Consider the following 14594-nt stretch of genomic DNA (forward strand, 5'->3'; position numbering starts at 1 on the left):
TATTGGTGCAAAGCCTGGCACTCCCAGTCTCGTGCCCCTCAGCCACAGGGAGGTTCTGGTGGCACCTCGGGCGCSCTGGGCAGCGTCTTCGCTGCCGGCCGCCCCGTGCTGCTCGTGCTGCGTCCGCGGGAGGAGCGGGCTCCGCAGCGGGTGCTCTCCCGTTTGCAGCTTGCCAGTGCTCCAGGGAAGGCTCCCTGCACGGCGCRTGCGACCAGGACACGGGGCAGTGCAGCTGCCGGCCGCAGGTGACGGGGCTGCGCTGCGACGCCTGCGTGCCGGGCGCCTACGGCTTCCCGCACTGCCAAGGTAGCCGCTCGCGGCGTGGCCGGGGCCGCCCGGCAGCGCTAGCCGGGGGAGCAGTGATCTCCCCCTGAGCCTCCCCTTGCTCCTTTGCTTTGCAGTGGGCTCCTGTAACCCCGCGGGGCTGGTGCCTGCAGACCCCTCGCTGGCGCCGGTGAGTATGGCCCTGGTTGGGATGTTCGCCCTCGCTCCGGCTCCGTGCCCACGTGTCCCCGCAGCTGGGCTGTCACAGCCCGTGTCGCGCTCACCCGCGCTCCCTGCTCAGGGCTCCTGTGCGTGTCGGGCGTACGTCGAAGGTCCAGCCTGCGACAGATGCCAGCCGCTCTACTGGAACCTGACTCCGGAGAACCCCTACGGYTGCACCAGTAAGGACATGTCATTTGTGTGGCTCTGGCACATCTCCCTCCTGCTGGAATGGGGCAAGACCCACACCCAAGCTAGTGGGCACCACCACTGTTGGCTGGAAGTGGCACTTGCCCTTCATTCCCCACCACGAGGGGACACATCAGAACTCCAATGGCCTGAGTAGCCCATGCCAAGGGAGGGAAAAGGCAGGAGTCTGGAGCTTTTTGCTTAAGATGTAGAGTTCAGGGTTCATGGAATGAGTTATGGCATTCCCAGCCCTCCCTTCGGACTTTGCATGCTTGGGTTTTCATGGAGAGATTAGCAAAAAGAAGTCAAATGCTTTTGGTAGTTGTGTCTGCAACAATAACTGTCCAAAATGAAAGCAGAGCCCTTGGGCAGTGCCACCCGCACTTCCTTTAATTCCTTGGCTCTTACTTTTCTTCTTCCCATCTCCAGGCTGCAACTGTGATACCCAGGGCACCATCAGTGGACTTGCAGAGTGTCGGCAGGTAGGTTTGCTCCAGACATCTCCAGGATCCGTCTGCATGGACTTCAACTCTGCCTTTCCCRACAGCTGCTGTAGAAGCCTGTCCTGACACTGAGCACTCGGAGCTTGCACCACAGTCTGGGCTTGCATGAGAACACAGGATTAAGACCTGTCATAAATTAGGCACCTAAATATTTCTGGGTCTGGCCCGGCATCCCTGGATTTCTGTTTGCGTGTGTTGGGTAACTGCACTTATCTAGTACTTTTCTGGCCCACCCACGCACAGGAAGCAGAGCAAGAAACTCAAAATGCTTCTCCAGTGTCCCAGACGAGGACCCAATAGCCAAAAAACATCTCGTCTGTGACCGAGGGAACAGGCTCTCCAACTGACCCCATGTCTGCTGTCTCCTAGGGCAATGGGCAGTGCTTCTGCAAACCCAACGTCTGCGGGCAGCTCTGCTCAACGTGCAGAGACGGATACTTCAAGAAGGACAACGCCAACTACTTTGGCTGCCAAGGTGAGCTGCCGTCGTGGTGTGCCGGGTCTGATGGAGGGGACCGTGAGAGATCCCTGGAGCAAGTGGCTGTGYCAGAACACAACTGGACGGCCGCTTTGCAGAGCAGGGGTGGGAGATGTCCTACCGCTTGCTTTTGGCCATACCGAGGCATAGAGCAGGAACGGGTCTTGCTGAGGATCTGAGAGGCCTCAATTTGCCCTTTTGCCACCACTGGGCACAGATCAGTCAGGCAAGGGGGAATGGAAGGATGCAGAAGTTGCCTCCTTAGATGCTGCTTGCTGCAGAAACTGGTGCATTTAACCGCTGGAACCACTTGCTCCTGCTGGAAGCAACAGGCCTGGCTGCACAGAGTTGGCTTCTCTCCTCCATGCCCTGGAGAAGAGAGGCAGGAGGAGCTCTGGCTGCTCCCAGGGTGGGAAGGGAGAGCAAGGTGGGTGCAGGGGGCCAGGGCTCGGAGCCTGGCCATGAGGGYTTGCAGGTTTCTGCTCCTCTCCGTGGCTGTCGGCCACCTGGAAATAGCTGGGTGCTGAGGTGGAGGAGAAGCCGATCCAAACGGGGCCGGGGCCAATATGAAAACGGATACAATGGAACAAAAATAGCGGCGGGACGCGCCTTTGATTAGCGCTATCGGGCGCTCGTTAGCGTGGCCGGAATGTAAACACGCGCTTCCTGCCCGCAGGCTGCCAGTGCGACGTCGGCGGCTCGCTGGGGCCGGCTTGCGAGGAGCGCTCCGGAGCCTGTCCCTGCAGGCAGGGCACCCGCGGACCCACGTGCACCCGGTGAGAGCCCGCGGCCACCGCGGCGATGCTCCGTGTCCCGCTCGCTCTGTCCTTGCGCCMGGGGTCTCATCTGCTGGGCCACAACCTCGTCAGTGTTGATCCCAGGGGTTTCCTCCTGTTCCCGGTGTCCCCAAGCACTCCTGAGGAGGTGACTGGTGCAGGGTGCTGTCCCCAGGTGGGACGTGTGGACATGTAGCCCGCAAGGATCACCACTCACATCAGAAAGCTGCAGGGGATGTTTGTGGGGAGAGGAGCCCTCCTGCCTGGSTAGCCCAGCAGTAATGGTGCTTCATCTCTTCCACAGACCTGCAAGGGATCATTATTTTCCTGACCTTCACCACTTGAAATTCGAGCTGGAAGAAGGCACCACGCCGGCCGGCCGGGCCGTGCGCTTTGGCTACAACCCGCTGGAGTTTGAGAACTTCAGCTGGCGCGGATACGCACAGATGTCTCCCATCCAGGTACGAGCGACGTCTCCGTTCCTGCGCCGGGGAGGATACGGATGGCCGCAGGGCTGACCTGCTTTTGGCACTCATCTTTCACCCCAAATGCTTCTCAAAGCCCCAAAGTTGCATGATGGCCAACATAAACAGCACGGTGTATATATAGCCTGTTTGYGCAGAGATTTCCTGTAGTGCTAGGGACAACATGGACTGATGAGAGGAAAGATCCTAAACTGGGAATTCCCTGACGTCCCAGTCCGTTTAGACAAAGGTAGCAGCTTGGTGATTGCTTACAGGGATGTCTATAAACACTGTCTCCAGGTCTGCTTGCGACCCTTTCATCTGCCTSTGCTCTTTCCTACCACTCTGCGTCATCTTCCCTCCCTTTAAAGTAGCTTCTTCTTGACTGCCATATTCAGCTTGACCCTGGTGTTAATGCTCTGCCCAGCCTCCTGCTGACAGATGATTTGTCATAAAGGTGGTTTACGCTACATTGGAGTTGTCTGAACCCCGGAGGTGACATTATTTCATCTATTTCCTCTTGGCGGGTTCTTCTTCTGCTTGGCCTCTACTCAAGTGTTGCTTTTGTGTCTGTGTGTCTGACTTGATCTCTGTGGTCTTGTCCTGTATGAGATGTTGCTTAYTCTGATACGTGCACTCTGTTTTCCTCACTTTTTTCATGCTTAGGAGAAATAACAGTGGGGAGAGATGTATTAGCTATTTCGCTTTGAATTTGTAGGCACTAACTAGGGAGACAATAGACACCTGTAGGCTCAAGAAGACCTCAGCCTTAAAGCTGAAGGATAAGCCTCAAGCCTATGTCCTTTGCTTTGCATCCAGTGCTGCCATTTGGGATAAAATAGGCCTTGACAGAAGGGCCAGCATGTGGCTTTAAAGCTCCTCTGTAGCTTGCTTTCTGCAAAGTCCTTCCCGTTTGCTCCAAGAAGATGCTGTGTAACCAGAGCTTGGAGGAACCTGGCCCTCACTGGGAATGTCCCTGGGCAACCCCTTGCTTTGTCCCCTAGGCAGGGAGGCATTTAGATGTGGTTGATATTGGTAGGATTAAAGCACGTGCTTGACTGATGCCCTGTGGCACCAGGGTGGGCAGAGGGTTGAGGCCCCCTGCAACAGCCCCCTCCCCACACACCCCACAATTAGCCATGCAAGCGCCGAGGGATGAGGCCAGAGGCTTGCAGCCTTCTCTGGAGGCACCTGGGCAGGACACAAAGGTAGGTGCAACATCAGGCTGCGACCAAGGGAAGGAGCTGCTCAAAACCTTCCCTACGGCGCAGACCGTGCCCAGCAMAGCCCACCCCAGTGCCGCACCACAGCCTCTCGCAGCTGCTGTGGGAGCCTTCCCATCCCGTCCTGCAGACAGGTCCCGCTCCGCTTCCCGCACGGGATCGTGCGCTGGGAGTGCCGCGCCGCCCTGTCCCCGCGCTGGGGCTGCTCGCTTGTCCCCTCCCGGCGCCCGGCGCTGATTGAAGGTGTGCTCTGCTTCCCCCCCTTTCTGTCTCCCACCAGCCCAAGGTAGTGGTGACTCTCAACGTGACGTCCCCCGACCTCTTCCGCGTCGTCTTCCGCTACGTCAGCCGGGGACCTGCCGCTGTGCACGGCAGGGTCTCGGTCCTCGAGGAAGGGAAGTTTAATGCGTGCGGCAACTGTGAGTGCGTTTCTCTTGCGTCTGGGCTAACTGGGCCCGGCTCGCGCTGCGTGGTGGTGCCCACGGCCGGGGAGGGAGAAGCTGGGCAGGCCGGAGATCCCGGGCTCCCCGCGGTGCCGTGCGCCCCGGGTGCTGCTCTGCTGCTTGCAGGATGAAGTCAGTCACTTCATCTTCATGTAAACGTGGTGGGGACGGAGCTCGGTCCGCTCCGTGGCTTCCTGGGGTGTATTAATTCAGGAAGGGCCAGTGTGTGTGGCAAAATGGCAGGTTATCAGCCCTGGAGGAGAGGGAAGGATTGCAGAGAGCTGCCATTCACCATTGCCACCTCCTCCCCATCCCACGCAGCCCTCCAGAGGACACTTCCAGGTGGCTTCATCCCCCAAGTCCTACTTGTGTCCTGCTGGAGGAGTGTCACTCGCTGCCCCACGCAGAATCCAGTCGAGTTTCCACAAAATCAGAAGGGGCCAAGTGCTGGGCAGTGGATCCAGGTGTAGGCAGCCAGACATGGTGGGATTTCTCGGGTCCCCACGCATGGCAGGGCTGCCCTTGGCCGGTGCTTCCCCCAGAGCAGCCCGCTGGCTTCACGAGGGTGCCGCCTTTGGAATTGCACAYGTCGTGCCAGCATTGCTCTCTGGTGGTTAGTTGCAATCACAGCACGAGCCACCAGAGAGGATGAAGAGCCAGAGCAGATAACTGAAGAAGCCTCGGGTCCTCTGCATGGAATATACTGGCAGCACGTGGGGCCGGGGCTGAGGCTGCCCACGGGCCCTGGTGCCCAGCTYACTCACTGGTTTCACCCCTCTGAGGTTGATAACGTGCCAAGTTTGCCATGCAAAGACACTGTTTGTCCCCCCAGGTACAGAGCAGACCAAGCAGATCGTCTTCGCTCCCAGCACCGAACCGGCCTTTGTCACCGTCCCCCAGAACAGCTTTGGGGAGCCCTTCGTGCTCAACCCCAGCACCTGGTCTCTGGTTGTTGAAGCAGAGGGTGTGCTGCTGGTGAGGACCGGTCTCCRTGCACCAAGGGGGACTGCAGCAGTGCCCCAGGAGCCCGTACCCCAACATAACATCCTCTCCCTTCTCCCCAAATAGGACTACCTGGTTTTGCTACCCAGCTCGTACTATGAAGCTCCAATACTGCAGCTGAAGGTCACAGAGCCGTGTACCTACCAGCCAGCCCCTGAAAGAGCCGCGCAGAAGTAAGGAACTCCATGTCTTTGTGCAGTGTGGGGAGCTGCTCAGGTCCTCTTGATCTGGGACTAATATGTTCAGCCCTCACTCTGTGAGATGKTGGGGCAGGTCTACCTCAGGTAACAATTGAATGGGCACCGGGACCTGGTTGGCTCTGGATGCAGTAAAGCTGCTTAATGGAGCATTTAGCCAGGGCTGATAATGACTGCTGAGCTTGGGCTGGTCCAGGAAGCCATGTCCACCTCTTTGACCCTAGCACAGGCAGACCGTGTGTTCTGCTCATGGCCAATGGAGAGCTGAAGCAACCAGGGACAGTGTAGGCTCTCCCCATGCTGGGAACTCCACTGTGCCTCAGTCTGCAACCCTGGAAAACTGCTAGCAGTGAGTTTACTAGCCTGTTTAAGGTGAACTTGCCGAGCCTGGTCAGTGCTTCCTGCCCTAGACCTCTACACTGATGTTGCTGGGAAGGCTGGAYGGGCTCTGGAGAGCATCTCCTCTCTACTGAGTGAGGATCTCTGGGATGAAGGGCAGCTCATTGCAAGGGGAGAATCTTTTCACTGTTATTGCCCTTTTTATAAGACACCACTTCTTACTCCATGCTAACCATGGGTGCTCCTTTGGAGTCCTTGTGTTCTCACTGGGCTGGCTCACGACCCCTGATTGATTGACCCCCCTACATTGATGATGTGAGGCCAGTGCTTGACAAATCATAGAATCACAGAATCATAGAATGCTTAAGGTTGGAAGGGACCTCAGAGGTCATCTTTCCCTGCTGCTTTAGCTGCCTCTTGTACAAGTACTTGTCAGTGGATGGCGTCCCTGCCGCGTCAGGAGAGGAGGCCGTGTGCAGGCTGGACAACCGGCTGCCCAGAGCGTGTCCCATGGAGCAGCTCAGCCCCTCTCACCCCCGCATGGCGACGTGCAGTGGAAGCGACGTGAGTAGCTCTTCTGGCAGGCTTTGCATCCCCACTTCCCCATCAGCCTGGGGACTGTGTGTTTGCGTGCTCTGCTGCTCGAGGCGCCCAAATTCACTCCCATGTGAAGGGTGTGGGCAACAATGAGGGTGCAAGAGCAGAGGGTGCAAGAGCAGAGGGCTGGGGGGCTGCTCCAGAGGAGCCTGGTTGGGAGCATGGGCACCCTACACGCTCTCGCTTTGGGGTCAGGGGCTGAGACCCCCTCTCAGTTGTGTCACTCTCTTCCAGGTGGAAGTCCAGCTCTCCCTGCCCGTTCCCCAGCCYGGGAAATACGTGCTGGTGGTGGAGTACGCCAACACCAACGCTCTGCAGACGGTGGGAGTCGCTGTGAGCTCGCCCCAGCTGGCCATGCAGCAGGGCACGTTCACCTTCTACCCGTGTGTCTACAGGTACGGCCAGCCCTGAGCAGGAGGCTGGGAGAAAGGACAGGGAAAACTGGGAGAGCCCCGGTTTAGGGCATGGCCAACAGAAGAGGTTTTTGGAGCTCTTGGTGCAGGTCAAATAGCCTGTCCCTCACTGCACAAGCATCTGATTTCAGATCACAACCTTTGCAATAGGAAACAAAGGTCTGGGCTGTCCTTGGGGGATTTCACTCTCCCGACTTGCCAGAAAAGGCATCAAAAGATACACAGGGACTTTGTATAAATCCCTTCAGGACACAGAGCTAGCAAGACAAGAAGTGGGTCATGGCCCTGCTCAAGGCTTAGCCTCAGGATCTGTTTCCATCTTGCAGTTTCCTGTGTCGAGGGATGGCTGTAGATTCCCAGGGYCGCCTGGCAACTTTTGAGCTTACCTCGGAGGCGACCGTTCGGTTCATGGCTGATCAGGCTGACTTCTTCCTGGTAAGGCTCCCTGCGAGGACAGCTCTGTTTGCACACTGCGAGAAGGAGAGGTAGGAGCWGTGTCGACCTTGGAGAAAAGCCTTGTGGTCCTCTTTAGGACGATGACTAGATCTACATCTATGCCATGAGCAAGGGGGAGACATTCACAGCGGTGTGTTCTGAGGTACATCATGGGACTGGGAATTGGGAGAGAACAGGAAAGAGAGGCTGCTCTTTGTAGATGAGCTTTGCAGCAGTGTGACGTTCAGCCTGAAGGTATTTGTGGCTGCTGAGCCCAGATTTTAGGGATCCCATGAAAAAGCAGAGTTCCTGGACCTCTGGGGGCTTACACCCTGGAGGAAGGGACAGCAAATGGGGATTTGACCTGGTGTGCAGTGCTGTGCCCGTCGTGGAGGATTGAGCTGATGCTCACAAGAGTCTCCCAAGGGKCTTGTGTACCCATAGCCTCATGCCCTTAGCTTCTCTCACAGTAATGTGTGGTGATGTAGCGTCAGCTCCTGACCTCTGCCAAGCCCCAAGTCTCTCCCTAGCTCCTAACAGGCTGTGGAACATCTGGTAAGGGAATGCCCAGCGTGYTCACCCTGATCGGTGGGGTGCAGGAGCTGCCAGTGGCAGGGGACGTGGTGTGACGAGGCCTCTCCTTCCTTCCCACGTCCAGCACAAGGTCTACCTCGTACCTGCTGCACAGTTCATCGTGGAGTTTGTGGAGCCAAAGGTGCATTGCATCAGCGTCCATGGCACCTTCTCCTCCAACAGGTAACAGGGTCTAGGGTCCCTCTGGATTATAGCATGAATGTGGCTGTTTCCAAAAGCAATTGTGTGCCCCAGTTCCCTCAAGTTTGGTGCTTCTGGGTTCTTGACACGGGAGAAGGAAAATTCAGCAGCTTCTGCCTTTCCTTATGGGAGATCCTGACGTCCCGTTTCCTCCTCCCCTGGCAGCAGTTCCTGCATCCCCTCGCGCTTCCTGAAGCTTTCCCAGTCGATCGTTCTGGAGGGAGGGCAGGCGCTGCCCATCAGCCCGGACACGCCGCTGGCGCAGGCGGTGCCCGTGGYGCCGGCCGCTGTCCCCGTGGAGCCCGCGCCACGGCCTCCCACCGCCGTGGACCCCTCGGCACAGCTCGTCCTCCTGCAGCCCCCGCAGGTAGCSACGGGGCGGCCCGTGGGCGGGAACGCGGGCACCAATAAAAATTATAATCAACAATATCCTGGGGGTGAATGGAGGTGTCCGATGAGGTTTCTTATGTCTCTGCTTTGGTGTTTGGGGCCAGGCTGCTGTTGTGTTTAGCAGTCGGATCCAGACGCTGGGGCGCTACGCCTTCATCCTGCATTACTACCAGCCCAACCACCCCACCTTCCCCGTGGAAGTGCTCGTCAATGGTGGACGTGTTTGGCAAGGTAAGAAGAGCTGGGTCCTGGGAGAAGTTTGTGCAAAAGGGGCCCCAGAAACCTTTGTCGTGCCAGGCAGTAGCTGCAGGCTCTGTGAGGAGTGTGAAAAACAAAATTTGCCCAACYCATCTCTTCCATCCCCACCAAGAGCGGAGGAAGAGGGTAGCAGGCTGAGACTGCCTTGCTCCAAGTTGTCAGGTGTCCTTCTCCTTTCTGTCCTTTTCAATCATTTTCAGTTTGGAAACCCTGAAGACAAGTCTGCTGTAGAGATGAACACCTCCACGTAGGCGCCTGCAGCTTGCTAACAGCAGAGTTGCTTTTCTTCACCAGTTACTGCAAGCGCCTTAAAAGCAGCCTAGGAGGCTCTCTGAGCTCTGCAGACTACTGGTTCCAAGCAGAAAAAGCCTAGGCCAGGGTCCTGGAAATGAGATTCCCCCGAGAGCAGGTGGATGGGGTGATGGGGCCTGCAAGGGAAATGGGGCTCCAAAGGGTTTGTTGTCTTTTCAGGGGAGACCAATGCAACCTTCTGCCCACATGGCTATGGGTGCCGGAGCCTGGTGGTTTCCGAAGACCAGATTGTCCTGGATGTGACCGACAACGACCTGATGGTGATTGTGCGAGTGCCAGAGGGGAAGCAGCTGTGGCTGGTGAGTCCTCCCCAGGAACTCTGCTTGTGGTGGAGCCCTGGAGGATTTTTGCTCCTGTTGGACCGTAGGAATGTCCATTGCTCAGTTTCTGYACTATCCTGTAAACCACAATCTTAAACCTTCTTCATGGTGCAGAACTGAGTGCAGAATTCACCAAGACAGGCTCTGTGTATGACACCTTTCCTTGGTGCTGTGTGGCTTCGATAGCAAAACAAGGTGGAAACTGAAGCTGTAGCTTCTGATAACCCCAAACAAACCTTCCTGCCCCAGGGAGCCTTGGTCCCTGTGCGGCATTGCTTGTCCAGGCATGTCCCATCACGGGAGCAGGGAGTCCTTGTCATCCTCAGCTCGGCACTGAAGGCTAGAAGGCTAAAAGGCAGCGCTGGAGCCCTGGTCACTTTGTAGCTAGGAATTTCATATCTCCATGCAGAAGCAGAGCCTCTGATGCCCCTTTAGGGTACTCTGTCCCTCTTGACCGCAGTGAATTTGGGCTGCTCTTCGCATGGGTTGTTAGAGTAGATGGAGCCTGATGGATAAATCCTAACAGAGGGATGGCTTGAGAATGTAAAGGTGCATTTAGCCTCCTGGGTGTGCTCAGTTCAGCTGGTGTTAGTCTGGCCTGGCTAAAGACCCTGGCTCATCCATCTTCTTATGGCAGGATTACATCCTTGTGGTGCCAGAAGAAAGCTACAGTTCTCAGTACCTGCAGGAGGAACCCTTGGACAAGTCCTACGACTTCATCAGCAGCTGTGGCATCAACAGCTTCTACATCAAGTGAGATYCTTGGCTTTGGGCTACCCTTTCTGCTCTCCACGGGCTGCCTGCTCCTCAGGAGGCAAGGGCAGCCCTTGTGCCCTTCTTGGGGCATGGCAGGCAGCAGGTGCGGGAAGAGCTAGTTGCTCCTTGTGGAAGTACCAAAGGCTGGGATGTTTGGAGATCTTGGCATGCTGAGCAATCCCCCTGCATCAATGCAATCGCTGCGGGAGGTGCTGCTGGCTTCGGCAGTGACCCCTCGCGCCTTCTCCTGCAGCCCCAGCACGGCGTCGAGGTTCTGCCGCGACTCGGCCACGTCGCTCTCACTCTTCTACAACAACGGGGCCCAGCCGTGCGGGTGCCACGAGGCCGGCGCGCGGGGCGGCCAGTGCGAGCCCTTCGGCGGGCAGTGTCCCTGCAAGCCCAACGTCATCGGGCGCCAGTGCTCCCGCTGCGCCACCGGCTACTGGGGCTTCCCCAACTGCAGGCGTGAGTTGTCCTGTCCCCAGCCCGCCCGTGGCCGTTCTGGCTCCGGATTTGGGGGGTGGATTTGGGAAAGGGCTGCGCTGCCCAGCCCTGCTTTCAGCTGGATGTGTGTCCAGCTGCGCTGAGCAGGGGGGAGAAGACAGCCCCGCTGCAGGGCTGAGCGCCTCTGTGCCCCTTGCAGCRTGCGACTGCGGCCCGCGGCTCTGCGACGAGGTGACGGGGCGGTGCATCTGCCCCCCGCACACGCTCAAGCCGGAGTGCGTGGTGTGCGAGCCCCAGACCTTCGGCTGCCACCCGCTCGTGGGCTGCGAGGACTGCAACTGCTCCCGGCCGGGCGTGCAGGAGCTGGCGGAGCCGGGCTGCGACGTGGACAGCGGGCAGTGCAGGTGAGCGGCGCCCAGGGAGCGGGGCCTGCATCCCTGGTCCCCAGCACCCACCTCCCTGGTCCCCAGCACCTGCATCCCTKGTCCCTGGTCCGCAGCACCCGCATCCCTGGTCCCCAGCACCTGCATCCCTTGTCCCCAGCACCCACCTGGTCCTCAGCACCTGTCTCCCTTGTCCTCAGCACCCATTTCCATTGTCCCTGGTCCCCAGCACCCTCCTCCTGGTCCCCAGCACCCTCCTCCTGGTCCTCAACACCTGCATCCCTGGTCCCCAGCACCTGCATCCCTTGTCCTCAACACCCGCATCCCTGGTCCCCAGCACCCACCTCACTTGTCCCTTGTCCCCAGCACCCGCATCCCTGGTCCCCAGCACCTGCATCTGTTGTCCCCAGCACCCTCCTCCTGGTCCCCAGCACCGGTCTCCCTCTCTTCCCTCCTGCAGTTCATGCTGGCAGGGGTGAAGCCCTGCCCGCCCTGCTGCTCCTTGCCTGGGGTTGTTACGCAGAGGTTTCTCAYTCCCGCATCCTCTCCAGGTGCAAGCCCAACGTCGTCGGCCGGCAGTGCGACCTCTGCGCCCCCGGCTACTACCACTACCCCAACTGCCGGCCGTGTGACTGCCACCGGGCTGGCACTGAAGCCAGTGTGTGCGACCCGGCCACGGGACGGTGTCACTGCAAGGTGAGTCCTCCGAGCGCCTTCGCACGCGCTGCTTCTGCTTAGCTGAGCCCTGTGCAGCACCTTGGATAACTCATACAGCCGTGTCCCTCCTCCACAAAAACCTGGTGGGGAGCAGTGACAGGTCAAGCTTTATCCGTCTTTGCCTTCCAGGAAAATGTGGAGGGCGCAAGGTGTGACCAGTGCCGCCTGGGGACGTTTTCCTTGGATGCCAGCAACCCCAAGGGCTGCACCAAGTGCTTCTGCTTCGGAGCCACCGACCGCTGCCGCAGTGCTGAGAAGCACCGAGCCGAGGTGAGCGGAGCAGGGACGGGGCTGCTGGAGCAGCTTCCTCCTCCTGGCTCCCGGGCCCTCTGCTCTTCCATCCTGCCCATGGGGAAGGTTGGACGTGAGRAGGGTTATCCTCAGTTTGCTGTGCCCTTCTCCCATGTTCAGCCCCCTTCCCTGGTCTTTTGGGTGGGAATTCACCCTTTTGGGTTTTGTTTTTGTGCCACGGGACCTCCAGCAAGGTGGGAGGTTGGGGGAGGTGCTTCCCGATGTCTTTGGTGAGCGAGTCTATGACCCTGCAGGACTCTGTGGCACTGCAGGGAGAATTGCTTTTCGGCAGTGCCAGCATCCACATATATTCTGTAGCTCCACAAGGAGCTCTGGAAACACCCCTGGTTCCCGTTTCATGCTGCAGCTCCACAAGGAGCTCTGGCAACACCCCTGGTTCCTGTTTCATGCTGTATCTCCATGGGGAGCTCTGGAAACACCCTGGTTCCTGTTTCTGCCCTAGTTCGTCGACATGAGCGGCTGGGTGCTGCTGGGCAGCGACCGCCAGCAGGTGCCCGTCGTCGCGAGCGTGCGGGAGCAGCTCGTGCGCGCCGATCTCCGGAGCCTCCCCGAGGCCTTCCAGGAGCTCTACTGGGCTGCACCCAGCTCCTACCTCGGCGACCGGGTAAGAGCCCCCGCTTGGCGAGGCAGCCGCCGCATCCCGAGCATCACTCACAACACGTGCAGGGGTGCCCGGCACCGTGCAGGGTTGCTCTGCGCTCCGGCAGAGCACGGGCAGCTCTGCACAGCCCCCCGAGCGCATCCCCATCCTGGCCCACAGCCACATAGCTCCAYCTGAGGCAGCTTGGCTCTCGCCTAGGTCTCGTCCTACGGCGGGTATCTGCGTTATGAGCTTCGCTCGGACCTGCGCCGGGGCGACGTCTTCATTCCCCTGGAGTCCCGYCCGGACGTGATCCTGAAGGTAGAGCCCAAGAAGTGTCCTGGGGCCTCCTGCTGCCCGTGAGCAGCSTGACACGGACTGGCTCCTTCCTTCCTTCCTTCCTTCTCCCAGGGAAACCAGATGAGCATCATGTTCCTGGAAGGCGCCTACCCCTCGCCGGGGGACGTGCACCAAGGGCAGCTGCAGCTGGTGGAGGTGAGTTTGCATGCACAAGTGAGCACCGAATAAGGCACACAGATGCCAACAGAAGGACAAGAYGAGGATGTAGACAGAAGGCAGAAGTGCTTTGAAATCAGTAGTTTTAAGTGCTTCTTGTTGCTGCTTTGTTTTTGTCTGGGCTCTCAACCATACAGAGAACAAATTAGCTGTGGATTCCAAGGCTTGAGTCTTTCACGTGAAATCAAAAAAATGAATGTTCTCTGCATCACTATCTTTGAGCCCGGCACAAACTGCAGCAGCGCATACTGGCCTCCTCGATGCCCATCCTCTCTCAAGGCCCGTGCCAGTCATTCTGGAATAAAGATCACTGCAGGGCAACCTCAGGCTTGGCAGCCTGTGTTAGTGTTAGTATTAGGCTGTGCTGGGTGTGATATCTTAAGCTCAACTGCCTTGGGCTTCAGGGCACTATGGCCTCCTTAGATGTGTGTGATAGCAAGTCATTAAGACAGGCATAAGATACTGAAACCCCTTGCTCCTAAAGCAGCAGTTTCAGCAGTCCAGTGCAGCAGAAGATCCAGGGGCAGTTTTGCAGCTGCCTAACACAGATTAAGGGCTTGTGCTTCCTGCCAGTAACACCAGGTCTTCTCCCACCAGGGAAACTTCCGGCACACGGAGACGCACAACCCCGTGTCCCGAGAGGAGCTCATGATGGTGCTGGCAAACCTGGAGCAGCTGCACATCCGCGCGCTCTTCTCYCAGCTCTCCTCCTCCGTGTCCCTGCACCGCGTGGTGCTGGAGACGGTGACGGACACGGCCACGGGTGTCCGTGCCAGCAACGTGGAGCTCTGCTTCTGTCCAGCCAACTACCAGGGGGACTCCTGCCAGGTAGGGGCAAGGAGGGCTGAGGGTGCACTGGGCAGAGCAGGATTAAATGCTGTTTGCTTTGGGCATGGCATGGGTGGCAGCCACAGGGCTTGGATGCACTTCATGCAACATCTGTGCAGCAGTGGTGCCTCCAAGCCAGCTCCTAAGGGCTCCAGTTCTAATTTTGGAACAGGCTCAACCCCAGGCAGAAGCCACTGCTCCCAGGCTCCCTCCCAGCACAACACCCACACCTGGGAGATGGGTGCTAGGGCTTGGGAAGAGCTGTCATGGGGAAACTGTGCAGGTGTTACAGGTCAGAATTAAGGGCAGGCTGTGCCTGAGGGTGGGTCCTGCCCCTCTGATGAGGAGAAGGAAAGAGCTACGCTGAGAAATCTTTAGCTGTTTTTGCTTCTAATCTCTTTTCCATCAGCACAGCCCTGTGGGAATTCTGCAATGAAAACTAAATCAGCCCCTGAATATGTT

The 14594-nt window shown here is 58.3% G+C and overlaps 1 protein-coding gene across 1 annotated transcript in view; it reads left to right on the forward strand.

Annotated features, from left to right (window-relative positions):
* The window catches only part of LAMA5 (laminin subunit alpha 5), a 67712-nt gene that overhangs the window by 36371 nt on the left and 16747 nt on the right, over positions 1–14594 (forward strand). The window contains exons 16-41 of the mRNA XM_026042062.1: positions 169–306; positions 402–454; positions 566–665; positions 1102–1154; positions 1545–1650; positions 2330–2429; positions 2734–2890; positions 4397–4535; positions 5392–5534; positions 5628–5734; positions 6508–6661; positions 6929–7089; positions 7434–7542; positions 8201–8298; positions 8482–8683; positions 8811–8937; positions 9436–9575; positions 10234–10349; positions 10606–10817; positions 10996–11200; positions 11731–11875; positions 12026–12166; positions 12651–12812; positions 13008–13109; positions 13200–13283; positions 13902–14132. Of these exons, the coding sequence (XP_025897847.1) occupies positions 169–306; positions 402–454; positions 566–665; positions 1102–1154; positions 1545–1650; positions 2330–2429; positions 2734–2890; positions 4397–4535; positions 5392–5534; positions 5628–5734; positions 6508–6661; positions 6929–7089; positions 7434–7542; positions 8201–8298; positions 8482–8683; positions 8811–8937; positions 9436–9575; positions 10234–10349; positions 10606–10817; positions 10996–11200; positions 11731–11875; positions 12026–12166; positions 12651–12812; positions 13008–13109; positions 13200–13283; positions 13902–14132 (3485 nt within the window). The remainder of the gene's footprint in view (positions 1–168; positions 307–401; positions 455–565; positions 666–1101; positions 1155–1544; positions 1651–2329; positions 2430–2733; positions 2891–4396; positions 4536–5391; positions 5535–5627; positions 5735–6507; positions 6662–6928; positions 7090–7433; positions 7543–8200; positions 8299–8481; positions 8684–8810; positions 8938–9435; positions 9576–10233; positions 10350–10605; positions 10818–10995; positions 11201–11730; positions 11876–12025; positions 12167–12650; positions 12813–13007; positions 13110–13199; positions 13284–13901; positions 14133–14594) is intronic.

Source organism: Nothoprocta perdicaria, unplaced genomic scaffold (assembly GCF_003342845.1).
Source record: "Nothoprocta perdicaria isolate Ctin4 unplaced genomic scaffold, notPer1 scaffold_3, whole genome shotgun sequence".
NCBI lineage: Eukaryota > Metazoa > Chordata > Aves > Tinamiformes > Tinamidae > Nothoprocta > Nothoprocta perdicaria.